The sequence below is a fragment of the Acromyrmex echinatior genome, chromosome 4 (assembly GCF_024713525.1).
Source record: "Acromyrmex echinatior isolate Ae372 chromosome 4, ASM2471352v2, whole genome shotgun sequence".
NCBI lineage: Eukaryota > Metazoa > Arthropoda > Insecta > Hymenoptera > Formicidae > Acromyrmex > Acromyrmex echinatior.
Genome location: NC_141855.1, coordinates 1,810,289 through 1,824,824, shown reverse-complemented (window position 1 = coordinate 1,824,824; position 14,536 = coordinate 1,810,289). Strand labels below are relative to the sequence as shown.

Genomic DNA, 14,536 nt, shown 5'->3' with positions numbered 1-14,536 from the left:
TAATGTTATTATTTTTCAAATCGCCAACGAAACAGAGACGAAATGGTAGAATTAAGTAATACAGAATTTACGAAAAAATTCTTCCATGACTTTAAGAACATCTTTGTATATTTTATGCGTTTTCCATGAGATTAGAAAAATGACTGAGTGTGATCGATGTCTCAAAAACCTACTTACCTTGGAAGCTGAACCATAAATTCACCAAGCAAGGATGCTCTAACTTCGACAGGATCTCCACCTCCCTCGCCACATTCTTCAGGGCACCACGCTCCGCACATTCGTTCTTATGTACGTACTTCATGGCGTACATATTGCCAGTACTGTCACGTTTTTGAACAATGCAGACCTGTAGGCAGCAATTGTATCGAAACTTAATTTCTACAAATTCGTGGCTTCTACGTTAAAACTGTCTACAAGTTTTTTCGAATCGGTGAATTCGATATTCGCGGAATATTTAATTCTGCAGAATAATAACTGTAACGTTGATATTTACTATATTTCGTTCTTGCATCGCTACTGTGTTATTCGAAAGAAAACGTCCCGTATACTACAGTTTCTCTGTAAAAAAATCTGGTATAAATTAAAAACAATTTCAAGTAGCAAATGACTGCGATTGTCTATTATAAACATTTAATTCTTACATTTTTATGTTTATTCAAGAATGAGAAGCATCGCGTACTTGCTCTAGCCCATAAAAAGTGAGGGAACGAGTTTCGAAATTTTCGCAATGACCTTACTGATAGATATAAAAGCGACGTGGGACGCGCTTTTTTTTACGATCGAAAGCGTAACGCATTTTATAGCGGCATAAATGCAATTCGCGTTTGCCGTGCTCTACGTTACTGAACGATAAATGTGTGTCTGTTGGCCCACGTGCCGTTCTTCAAATAATATATTTACGAGTTCGAAAAGTAATTAATGGACTATGTACGATTCGCGCGACTCAAAAGAAACTGAACTTTGTTAATAATAAGAAGACAGAAATCCTACTATTCATTCCCGAAGTTTAAAATGCGGTTTCCGTGCGGCTGGAAAGCGACATGTAAATTACGAATTCACGATTCAATACATTAGCGAGACCGCAGAGAACAGTGTGCTTGTTACCATATATGTAAATACAAAAAAAATAATATGGACTGCAGGGATTCCTGCCAGGATAAACGGGAAACCGCAGTCTGGACCGACTCTAAAATCGTCGAACTCGCAAACAAGGGCCACGAAAATGTTCGCTTTATAACGGTATGTAAGCACCCCTTCGTGATTTGGCAAAATAACGACGTACCTTGCCGAAGCTGCCTTTCCCAATTGCGCGTAGGATTTGAAAATGATCGAAATTCACTGCAACAGAGAAATGTGAATCAATTGAGGTAATGCGAAATGACTGAATTTAACGGTGGGTAACATATTGACTCCCCTTCTATCGAAGTGCGATTGGGATGAATAATCGTAATGGTTCGCAAAATTATTACGTATTCATATTTTTGTAAAACATTAACTCGAGATTAGTCATCTCATTTTTTAATAAATGATCTCTCTCTCATCTGAGGTGTTTTATATCCCAATTAAAATTACTATTATTAATAAGATACTAAATATTATTGCTTGTTTTCCAATTTATTGGCATATGCTTGAAAACATTATGGATATGGATTTTCTCACAATTTCCTGAAAAAAATAGAAATTAAACAAATATTGTATATTATTGATTGTTTTTGATTTATTGACATTTGAGAACATTATGAATATGAATTTACTCAGAATTTTCTGAAAAAAAAATAAAAACCAAACAGATATTATATATTATTGATTGTTTTCCGCTTTATTGGCATTTGAAAACATTATGGACATAAATTTAATCAGAATTTTCTGAAAAAAGTAAGTAGAAATCAAACAAATACATTGAATGGAAGCATGTTAGCTTATTCCATTATGATAATGTTTTTATAAAATAATCATTTTATTAATATAATGCTTTTTTATTGCGAATTTTCGATGGAATTGCATATTTAAAGAATAATTTGTAAAGAATAATTATTAAAAAAAAGAGAGAATGTAAACAAAAACAAAACCATATCCATTTTATAACAATTCACATTTTATTCGCCATTACGGTACAAAAACACCCCAAGTGATTATTCCCGGATTAAACTCGGCGTTAATCGGGATTGATTCTCGTTAGTATTGACATTAGTTTCATCAGTAGTCAATTTCTAAATTGCTAGTGTTTGTTCTCTTTATACGAAACATAAAGGTGTTTTATCAGATAGTAACTCGTGATTGTAATTGTTAATTAAACTACCGCGATTGTGTGAAATGTGATTGTTAATTGAACTATCGCTTCAGTAAACGCGGAAATCGCAGTTTTTGGCAGAGATTTGTTTGGAAAATTTATCACTTCCGTGAAAAATTTCGGAGTATTTACAAACTACAGCATCAAAAGCATGCATAAACTACATATCCTCACAGGGATTGATCTCGATGAATGTATAAACACACAATTTATATTGCATGAATACGCAGTTCCGATTTTCCCGAAATAACCAAACCGCATAACCCGGAGAGACTCAAACAACTTGAGAATTTCGAGTTTAATCTTCTCCAGATTTGTCTTGCGTGGGAATTATGTTCTCACCACGATAAAGTTAATCAAGTTTGAAGCAGGGTTCCTGCGAATCCCAACGCAAAAATAAGAATAGGGTCTTTTAACAGTACATCTTAATATTAATAAAGTTTTAAAGAAATTTAAAAATATTAGAGAGTTTTTGCAATATTGTTACCCAGATGAACGCTAAGATCAGGTTATCTCCTTCTTAACAATTAATTAAGAAAAAGATAATGTGATTTTAGCGTTCACTGTATCTGGATTCACATTATTGTAAAAACTCCCTAATAAGACAATATAATATTAATTCTCAATATACACAACCCAAACAAATCTCTATGTATACACAACGGTATTTTATACTCGGCATTTTCTTTTGCTTGTGTCTCGAGTTGTAATGCATCGATTTTAATTAATCTTTTTTTAAATCGACTGTTTAAAGACAGAAAAAAAATTTCTCAAACAAGAAAGTCAAGCAGTCGTAGCGTAAAAGATATTTTGCAATAAGTAAAAAGGGATCAGTAAAAAATATGCAGTTTTGAAAATAAATCGGATTATTAACTCGTATACTGATGATTAAATTATGTTTATTATAGAAGTTACAGAAATTATATTTATTTATAAGTAAGTATATATTAAAAAAAAAGCCGAATGCAATAAAATTGTATAAAACATATAAATAGAATTCCATAAAATATAAATATATTAAAAATAAAAATGAGACCTTGTTTGAAAGTTATTGACTGACTTGTTAGGTATGAGAAGATAAAATCTGTATTTTTAATATTCGTCACAGAAGTTAAATAGGAATCACGCAGAGAAAGAATTGTGGAGGAGGCACTTCTTTCTAGAAATTTAATTACAATAGGATTGAATATTGGATTTTTCCAGACGAAATTAAATATCCGTGGGACCGTCGATACAACCGACAGAAAAGATTTATTAATAGCTTCAGCAACAGCTCGATATTCTGTAATCGAATCGTAGGCGAACATTTCCACGCGACGTCACGCCGTATCGCGTATTTTGTGAGTTATACCGTGAGAGCTTACGATCTCAGCGAGGTATAAACATGATAGAATAAGGTGATCTCCCGTGAAACGATGCAAGTCGTCGATGCGTATCCGTTCGAGCAATAATTCAAGTTATGCGAATTATACGATGCCAAGCGGAGCGTTATAATTCGGAATGGCATCCCTTTCTAATATTTACGTATTTAATAATGTCTTAATAATAAATATAAATCAAGGACATTTTAATTCTTGCTATAAAAGTAATTCACCCCCCCCCCCCCCAATCAGAATCAAGGTCTACAGAAAGTAATTTACTTCAACATATCTTTTTTTTTTATCTCTGTTATATAATTATTATTAATCCAGCTTCTACTCAGTTGCCTCGATCAGCAAACTGCTATTTTTAGCGTGAAAATTAATTTCTCCGTCAGTTAAATTTAGATAAATGCTATAAGGAGATCGCAATAAAAGAATAGTTTTATTGATAACTTAGTTACTTGAAAACTATGTTAACGTTACTTTGTATATTTTTCTTCACAGAAAGTAGAAAAAAAATTCTTCAAGAATAGAGAGCTAAATTATTCTTTGAACGTGTTTGAAGTCGAAAGTTGCGTCTATTCTTTCCGTTACTTCATAAAATATCGGATTCTACCGCATGGTGTGTGTATGTGTGTGTGTGTGTGTGTGTGTGTGTGTATGTGTGTGTGCCTATGTACGTAACCGAGAGCCAATTCTCGGCATTTCCGCGTAACGTACCCAGTAGTTCATAAAAAATTCGCACGTTCTCCATCTCTCAACCCAGACGGTATTACCTTCTTCTCCGGGGGTGGGCGCGCTCCGGGTCGATTGATTGGCACCCATTTTTTCTCAATGGACGTCGGACGTATTCGTCGGCGACCGTTGTAAGTCGCATCGGTGCAAGCGTACTGCCGACGAAGACGACGGTGAGATCCGGTCGGCTCGGGAAGTCTCATATTTCCGCATTGTCACGGCGCCGCGACGCCTCATCAGGCGGTCTCACCTTCATCGGACGACGTGCATCATCTTCCACGATCGGAAGAGACTGATGAAAGAAAGAGGTGTCGCCGTCACGTGTGACAAATGGCCTCTCGTTTAATCCGTCAGTCGCTGATCCAGGCGATGTCCTTCGGTCAGGTTGGGGGTGGCGGGATGAACACCGGCGTTAATTAGCAGCGGCCTGCCGCTGCTGATTCGAGCGGCTTAATTAACGGGTCGCGCTAACGTGCGGGATAATTGCAGGCACCGTCGATGATCCCTGAGACGACAATGCGTGACATTTGCTCGTAGCACATCGAGTCTTACGACGTGAACGTCAACGACTACTGATCCCTGTAACAGATGTATTCCTGTGATTAATCCTTGTCACTTTAATTGGTTTCGGGTGAAACAACAGAGTAATGAACTGTGATGCGATGGACGATATATACGAGGTGTTGTCAAATTAGTGGGTATGCTGGATTGATTGGAAGACGAGGCTTACCTAATTAAACCTGATTGTAGTTTTTAGAAACATGACCTTTAATATTAAATATGCCAACAAGAGCGATTTATGATTAGATATCAAAGGAGTAATGATAATCCAACCCTTTGAGTTAAATAAAAATAATATTTTGTTATTTTTAACTTCTATATGTGTAAATCGATCTATTTTTATAGTTAGTTTCAAGATAAATGACGTTCATATTATAACGGCACTTAGTAAATAATAAATTAAATTTGAATAAAATTTAATACATTTTTCTTGTTAAAATATTTAACTCTACTCTGTTTTTAGTAAAATTAATGACAGAAACGATCTATAGAATGAAATTAAATTAAATATAACTTAAATTAGGTATAATTCGACATTACAAATTTAATAGTGTAATAACACATGAGAATAAAAACCCATATTTTCTTATCATTTTTAAAAAGCATAAAAAAATGTTAAAAAACTTTTCATGCGTCATCGAAAATAAATGAAAGAAAGTATTTGCATACGGATAACAAAAAATGTAAAAATGAAGAAAAGGATCTACAGTAACGGCGATGCAGCCTGGTTTTCAAAATGCTGAAGCTATTCCTATCGAATGACAATGGAGGGCTCTTTCGTATGAATGAATTCTGGAGCATTCTCGTAAGTAGTTTCGATTGAGCACGAACAATCGCTTGTTTCTGTCTGTCAACGAGACAACGGGTCCTCTCTTCGTAACATTGTATTAATCTGCGGATTTCTGTGTGTGATTCAGCGAACGGAACGCGTAGCATCGGCGTCAATTAACAACGTTGATTAGTTAGCACGAGTAACAAACGTTGACGTATAGGTAACTGCCATCCGAAATTGCAGGCATTGCAGCACGAATGGAGGTCCATGTGTCATACGCACATGTTATACACGCGTACTTGATTATTTACATGCTCGATTATGGATCTTCATCTTCGACCCAGTTACAGCCACGCTCGAAACACGCTTCATTACCTTTTAATACAGAGCATGATTATTTTAACTGGGTAATATTAAATGCGATAATGAGCAACGCGTTCAATTGCGGATGCACTAAACAAGCCTGCTATAAAATCAGTTGCTTCGATGGAAGAATGGAAGAAGATAAAAGAAGTTCTCGCGTCAAAAAGAACAATATAATTATTCGGAAAGAATGAAATATATATACAATGCCAAGTAGCTTTTAAATTACTAATTTAATTATGTAATAACTAAAATATTATATAATATCTGCAATTATTGTATAATTTTAGATAATAATTAAATTTTAATTAATAGTTCTAGTTAAATAGTTAAATTATAATTAATAATCTATTAGTTATAAATTTGTAATATAGTTATATCATACGATTGTGTAATAATAAAATTTCAAATAACTATTAATAATACGAAGTCATGAATTTATATTATACTCGTCGTACTCGTATAAAGATCGTGTACCAAGGCAAAACTTTCTTTCCTTTTGGAAGGGTCCAGATATGATTATCGCTACAACGAAGAAATGTCATATTATATCCGCCGAAGATGAATCGAGCTTATTAGGATCGTCGTATACGGGAAAGGTACGCGAAAAAGTACTCGAGATCGAATTTAGCGACGAGTGCGAGGATATTAAATTTATATCGTAAGAGACATGTCGGAACGGGGAACGTGACGCCGTTCGCGCCATTACACATGGGTTCTTCGAGGTGTTATGTGTGATGCTGAAGCTTCGGTGTCGGCGTTTCATATTACTTGGTGCATGCAGGGCCACTCATGTGTACTATGTCTTGCGAAGTATCCTTACCACAACCCGTCATTAGATAAACGAGTCGCGACAGAACCGTAATAGCTTTTTGAGATTAGGACATCGCCATCCATTCTCATTTCACTTTCCCTTTATTCGTCAGACAAACAGATATAATCTCGATATGATCAATATTGACAATAATAATACAGCGTATTAACGAAATTATTTCTTGGCCTCTTGATTTTAACATATGAAAATGCTAAAACGTCACTTACAAGCAGAATCACGTCATCATTTGTATTCATAATATGTTGCTATTCATAATTGGACTATAATTTCATCTGCAGAAGGAATTTGGATTATGAAAAAATGTAGAAAAAAATTAAAGTCTGATGGATATCGGAAAATTATTATCGTTTAATCCCCGCGACTGTAGACTGATTGCAGGTTTGCAACTGAGGATAAGTTTTTATTTTTTCTTTTATTTCAAGGAAACAAAAATTAACATTTAGAGCGTTCATAAAAGAATGTAAAAAGTTTTTCCGCAGCCTCCGAACAAAAACGCCGAAGAAAACTTTCCATTACAGATAGGCAAACTTCTCCCATGACAGAGTTTTCTTATCGTCGGCAACATCGAGGTTGTCGAATAAACGTTAGAGTGAATGAATCTTCCTCGTGTACATATCTCGACATTTTCGTTCAATCTCAACTGGTGATGTTAGTTCGGAATACACATTTGTCGAGACATACATCATCTATTCATCCATCATGCTTACTTTACCATCATGTTTTATCAATAAAAGGAACGTGGTGGCGTGTGTTTTAACAAAACATCGTCATGTTCGACGTTACATGTCAAATACAAGGGAAAAAACTCTTTAAGAGATAAACTCAAAACGAAGAAAAAATAGCTCTATTAAGAAATACTAATATCTGTCAGTAAAACATTGAAAAATATAAAAATGGAAATGACAATTCTATAAATTTCGAGAATATCACTTAGCGTCATTATCCGTAATTGGATATAATATCCAAAGCTCTCCGATTATCACTAAATTATTGTTAATTAAATGAGTTTTGAAATGTCAAAGGTTCACTCTTGTTACTCCATCCACTTTATTTAATTTGCATACTAATTTACAAGTAAGCTTTGCGAGAGTGAGTTCCGTTGTACTCACGTGACCTTTTAACATCAATAATCGCACAATATGGCTTGGAAACGCTGCAGTTTGAATAACAACTTTTGTGTTAAACGATATTTCCTTTAAAAAAGATATTTCCTTTTATTTGACAATATACATTTCGACGTTTAACGCGAGCTCGAGGCGAATTTTAACTGCTCCCGTTAAAAATTGAATAAAAAAATCCGCTAAACGATCTTTGATCTCCACTCGAACGACTTTCGACTTGTTATCTCCAAAGGTAGAGTCCGAACTTTACGAATAAGTGCCGATAAAAAAACGTGTATCATTTATTATCGTGTATGACGGAGAAAAGAACGACGGAAAAGGGAGAGATCCGTATTAATTGTTATATTATAATGTGCTTCGTGAACAAAAGTTTTACTTTCGGTACACCATAACTCAAGAACTATCTATCATCTGAGCCATATTATATATAACATTTTTGTCACATTTTCATCATATTTATAAATTATAACATATGAAGGGGTGAAAGAGATATAAGCCACTTTTTTGAAGCTATCGACTTGAGGTTATTGGTATAGTCTAATGAAGTAAATGTTGAAGAAACCTTTTGTTTCTCAAAATCATAATTAACTTGTATTACTATGGCTTTCAATCCTTCATATGTGAAAACTAATTTATTTCATCGTTCCATATAATCCAGTTTTCCATATAATTAGTGCGGGGTCCTTTGCTTATTCAACTCGTTGAACGTGAACGCCTTAATAAAGTTTCACGAATTACTTTGCAACTGACATCAAATCCGATTTACACGTCCATGTAATGCGGATTTGACAAACTTGTCTTCTAACGACACGAAGATGCCGAATTCAATTACGTGGCACACTGTATGTTAAACAGTACGTTTCGATGAGCAGGTATAAGCTCCGTGTGAACTGTATTCGTACGGTGAAAAGTAGATGCGCTATTTTACGCCCAGGAGAATTTCCTTCACGGAAAGAATTGCTATATAAAGATTTGCACGGAAAGAGTTACTATAATATTCTCTATGTTTGGAAAAGAAATTTATGTGAATTCAAATTACATTGATAGATGTGTCCACCTATACGGTTATCACAACGTAGTTTTATCGATAAGTAATGTTCGATTGGAATATCCGAATATATGGTTGACCCAACCGAATAATTATTGCTATCTCTGAATGTGGTTCCCAAAGCAAATAGTTTATTGAGAGATGTATAGGTATATGGTTACAATACAATAGATTAATGGTTGCTGTTCCCAACTTGTTATAATTAATATTATTGCCACCCACGCCAAAACTCGCGAAGACCTGTGAAAATCTTTTCATTATAAATAAAGTGTTTTATTGTGCATATCTTAAGGGCACGTTCAGACAGCCATCGTGCTAGTAATCGACAATTTCAGCTTGTTGTTGTGTATGCGCTCTAACTGAGGATATCAAACTCCTATCGTGAATGAAGTGAATGAATTTGCGAATTTTATCTTCAAAGTATTATATATATAGGATTTGAGGCTTAATTCCGATTTTCAAAAGTAAGATAACGTTCAAAAGCATTTTTAAGTTATGATTTATCAGGGTATCGATCATGTAACTTTTTCTTTAGAGCGGAAACGTGAAAAATGAAAATTTTTATATATGTATGTATCTATGTACATATGACATAACATACAAAAAATTTTCACTTTTCAGATTTCCGCCCTAGAAAAAAAATTACACGATTAATAACCTGGTCGATAAAATGTTTGCAGTATATCGAAACTATAGCTAAACTATAGCTAATCATTACGATTATAACATCTATAACAAATATCATTGCTAAGGATGGATCAGATAAGTCATTTTCATAGCACTATAATCCCTGTAACTCTTTTGTATTGATGGGCGAAAATTATCACAATTATTCGATTGTAGTAGTAATCGTAACTTTTTCTCCGTATTGCATTGAAGAGTTTATCGTCCTAGGTAATTTCATAATGAAAGTTGTAATGTTTCCGCGTTAAAGGTGCAAATTGAGATCCATAAATAATACCTACGGATCTTCATTTCATATTCCACATCCAATCGGTCACATATTTTATGTGTTGCACATAGCACATGTATGAATGTATGTATCTATATAAAATATATGCATCTATATATAAAATATGTGTAGGTATCACAATTATTACATACATTAAAATACAAATATACATATTAAGTAATAATATTCACAAAATTTTATGCGATCTATAAAATTCGTATCAGATTTTAGGTTAGAGTATTATTTACATTTCGCATACGTTTATTTTAATAAATATTATACATGTATATACGCATATTTCTGATTTTTAAATATTTTTTGCGCTGCACGGCAGTCAGAATTATAAATAGAATTTTATTCCATGTTCTAATAGAAATTGTAGAGTTAAAGTAAACTTTGAGAAGAAATTATTAAATAAACTTTATATTTAACTTGTCAGTGGGTCTGTTAGACTCATTCAATTATAAATATCTTTGTTAAGAATGTCAAACAATTAAATTTTTTTTATGTTGCATTTGTAAATTTGGATTATTTTTAAAATGTATTTAATATTTTTAAAATATACTTAGTACTTTTAAAATATTCTTTATCATATCATTCTTTTTTATATGTCATGTTGATTCTTTGAAAATAATTAATACCTTTTAATTAATACAAATTGAAAGGATTTTATAGATCTAGCGTAACTGTGTTATAGATTTTGAAGAGTCAATTCTGAGAGGTTAAAAATGTTGATATCTGAAATTCTATTTTAATATCTCGAATAAAAAATTATTTTTATATATATATTAGGTGTTGGAATTAATTCGTAGCGTTTTTTAATGAAAGAATGTTATTTATTTCACATGAGCATTAAAAAATACATTAATGAAAGTACTTCCCATCACTTGTAAAACGCTACGAATTAATTCCAACACCTAATATATTATCCAATAGAAAGAGAAAAAGATCATTTCAAGTCTAACAACGCAATTTGCGAAAATATTCATAATTCAAAACTGAATCTGCAGAAACATCGAGAGAGGAACAATGAACACCAAATATTTTCATGTTGGATCTTCCATGGCTTAGATAAAATGCATAAATTACATATTACACAAATAAAACTAATATGTCACATGTCATATTGGCTTTTCACGAATGTACTATAACACACATTGTTGTGATCCATTTTAAAAATAAGAGATTTTTTTTTATGCCGTTTTTTGCAATGAGACATTGAAAACATCCAAAAGATGTTCTAATTTTTAGATGTCTTTTCTACGTTTCTAGATACCTTTTGTTTGTGCCGTTGGAAGCAATATTTTGTGAATGACATAGACGAAAGACGCGGGAAGCACACTTTCGTCCTTTATGCAACTCATGCTACGGTAAACATCGAAATCTATGAGACCAAAGTTAGGAAGGAGTGTTTATAACTTGCAAACAAGAGAGCGGGCACTTCCACATCGAAGTGGCTTGCCTCAATTACAATGCGCTCCATTCTCCGAAGCGGAATCGAGTCACAGAGTTGTACTTCAAACAGACGTTTCAAAGTCCGCTCAACAAATAAAATATTTCAAAGCATCCGGTTACGCAGCTCTATAACGCGTTCCTTTTTTTTTGATGTTTCGACTATTTCGGACAAAAGCCCTTCGACAAGGTATCGCAATAATAGTCTAGCATTCCGTTGTTGCAATTCCGGAATTGCGAATGAAACACGCACTTCGTAAATTCAATTTCTGTAATGTTAAATTTTGTATAAACTCTATATAAATAAGAAATATATATGTATTTTGACAACGAGAACGATTTAAATTACAAGAGATATGAAATATGTATGGCTATTTAATTTTGTATGAAATATGCACAGCTGCCTGTATTACTTTTCATAATTAATTTTCATAATTAATTGCAGTACCAATTGCCGAGAAAATCTATTACTTTAGGATTAAATTTTCGTATTGTGCGATTTAATCTTCCAGTTGGATAAATCTTGTTGACATAAATCTTGTACGACAAACAGACTCGCATCTTACGAGTATGTAACGTAATAGCGATTTTATTCCTTGATAGTAGTCTGTCTGCATTTCGATGTCAAACGGAACGTAATGGAAGCAAATTTACAGAACAAATATGTATATATTGAAATATACCAGTTCTATTTGTGCTACTATCTGCGATCTTTATACAAATATAATGACAATGATTTCTTTGTAAAGCAGTTAATTTTCCCTCGACTATAGCTTTAATTACTAAAACTACTTAAAATTATATGAAGCCTCAAAGTTTCTTATAGGAACGTTATTTTTAAACTTGGCTCGGACACAAAACTCTAGATAGAAATATAAAGTTTTTATATTTCTACAATATAAGGTAGAAATTTTTGATAGTATCAGCTGTTTAAAAATTAAAGAGACAACGAGAGATATTAAATTCCCATTAAATCTTTTGATACACAACTATCAATTCCTAATTTATTGAAACACCCATAAATTAACAGTGAAATTATCAATAACATCCCAGTTATAATATATCATCACTAAACATTTCCATGTAACATTCCCATGTTAACATCGACAGCGCTTCTAAATGAAATAGTAATGGAACTATTTTGGATCCTGCTAACGTAACACGTGCAACAAAGTCGCGAGCGATTTCCTAAACACATTAGTGCCGTTTGGTGCAACAACCATGCAACTCGCCTAATTAAAATCTATGCAGTATGAAACTATATGGAAACTTTCGCTTTTCAATTATTTAAACAGAACAACATAGGCAACTGTGATATAAAACAACCTTTTCGATGATATACACAACAACAGCAATTTCAAAGTAATCAATGCGAACTCAAACATAATAACATTATGACGATAAACTGAAGACAATAATAGAAACAGAAAAGACAATCGATACATCAAGTAGTTCAAGCGAATCTTAAAAAGACATCAACATTTTCTTAAACGGAATACCGATATGTCTTCTCCAGCATCGAACGAATTTCGGCCGCGTCGACACGACTACAACACTGAATATATTTCCCGCGTCCGATGTCGAGGTCGACCGAGTCTCGCCGCGTGATTGTTTCAGCCGCGATCCTCGTCGGCACCTCCTGGACACACCCGGGGCACACCGAAACGAGGGTGAGAAACCCTCCAATAACGCGTGCGGAAGCTGCGTGCGTTTTTCCGGAAGCACTCCGGAACGAAAGAGAGGAGAGGATCCCGGACGTACCGCGTTCGCGGTCGCGGTCGGCGCACGAGTGCGCCGCGGACGAGCGTCGAGCGTTCCGGTGCAGCCGGTTTCTCGACGGCGACGGCGACGGCGACGGCAACGGCGACGGCGACGGCGATGACGACGACCGCCCCGCGGCCGTCGCGCGTCTGCGCCCGAGCGGATCCGTCGCGATACCGCGTGCCATGTGCACGAGGGGATCCGGGTGGACGAGAAGAGGGACGAAGGGCGAGGAGTGGTAAAACGAGGGGCAAACACGTAGGGTGCCACACGACTCCACTGTTCCGAGTGTAATCCACTATTCCGAGACACGGAAGAAGTATAAGTATGTAAGAGGAATAAGAAACGGAATGTATATATAATAGTATAACGAATAACTTCAGCGCTTCCTGGAAGCGGATGGTGCGTGAGGATGAGGAAATGATGTAAAATGCGATAAATGATGTAAATATTCAGAATAACCGACGCTTTTGCCTTCTTTGCGAGATCTTTGAGAGATCGAGAGATGGATGCGAAGATACGTAGTGAAAGAGAAACGGGAGAAACGGAATAATTTAAATATTTAGAGCAGCCGGTGATTTGCATAATTCGCGCGGTGCTTACAGCGCTCGAGAAATTATTAATTGGATAAAAATATGATGTAAGGAAAGTATGAGGGACGGAGGCGAACCGGAATATTCGGAATAGCCATGATCTTTTGTGTATACGCGATACATGCTCGAAAGTCAAGTGAACGATACGTGAAATGAGACAATGAAGAAACGAAGAACAAGATGTAAATATTATAGTATACAGTGTACGGCACACACTTCATATAATTTATTTACTTTGCACGAAAACCGATGTGGAATATTATATGAGGGCGCAGAGGGATAAGAGATATGAGATAAACACTTGGACCCTTTTAGTCGACACATCTAAATGGCTTCCCGTCCGGCGAGCCAGGGGGGCTACCAGAAATCTTACTCCGTAAATTCTATCTACGTTCAGCATGGCGCACACTACAGTTGTTCTGTGCCCTCCGGAGATGCAGCTGTACAGTTCGTCGCAGCGAAGGGTGATGGACGGCCGAGCTGTTTTCTCAATGTCACTGAATTCGTACCATCTGCCTCCGGCGGAGTGCATGTCGTTCGCAATATAAGACAATGTCGAGACACAAAGCTACAACTGACACCTTTCACTCTTTTCCCTGAAGTCTAAAGCGAGTTCTTTGCTATTGGACTGGACTACATTAAAACTTTTTATTTCGCTTACGTCAAACTTCAAGTATATGTCTATTTCATTT

General features: G+C 35.0%; 1 protein-coding gene across 4 annotated transcripts in view; it reads right to left on the bottom strand.

The window, feature by feature from the left end:
* LOC105147485 (serine/threonine-protein kinase 32A) overlaps positions 1 to 13,387 on the bottom strand; it is a 33,224-nt gene extending 19,837 nt beyond the window's left edge. For 2 of the 4 annotated variants that reach the window (XR_015544975.1, XM_087405810.1), the window contains exons 1-4: positions 12,990 to 13,387; positions 4,428 to 4,965; positions 1,283 to 1,338; positions 178 to 346 (exon numbers count right to left, since the gene is read on the bottom strand). Coding sequence is in view for 3 of the 4 variants with exons in the window: in XM_087405810.1 (XP_087261936.1) it covers positions 178 to 346; positions 1,283 to 1,338; positions 4,428 to 4,476 (274 nt within the window). In the remaining variant the exon portion in view is untranslated. The remainder of the gene's footprint in view (positions 1 to 177; positions 347 to 1,282; positions 1,339 to 4,427; positions 4,966 to 12,989) is intronic. The other 2 variants (XM_087405811.1, XM_011058522.2) reach the window with 2 other exon arrangements.
* Positions 13,388 to 14,536: the final 1,149 nt, after the last annotated feature.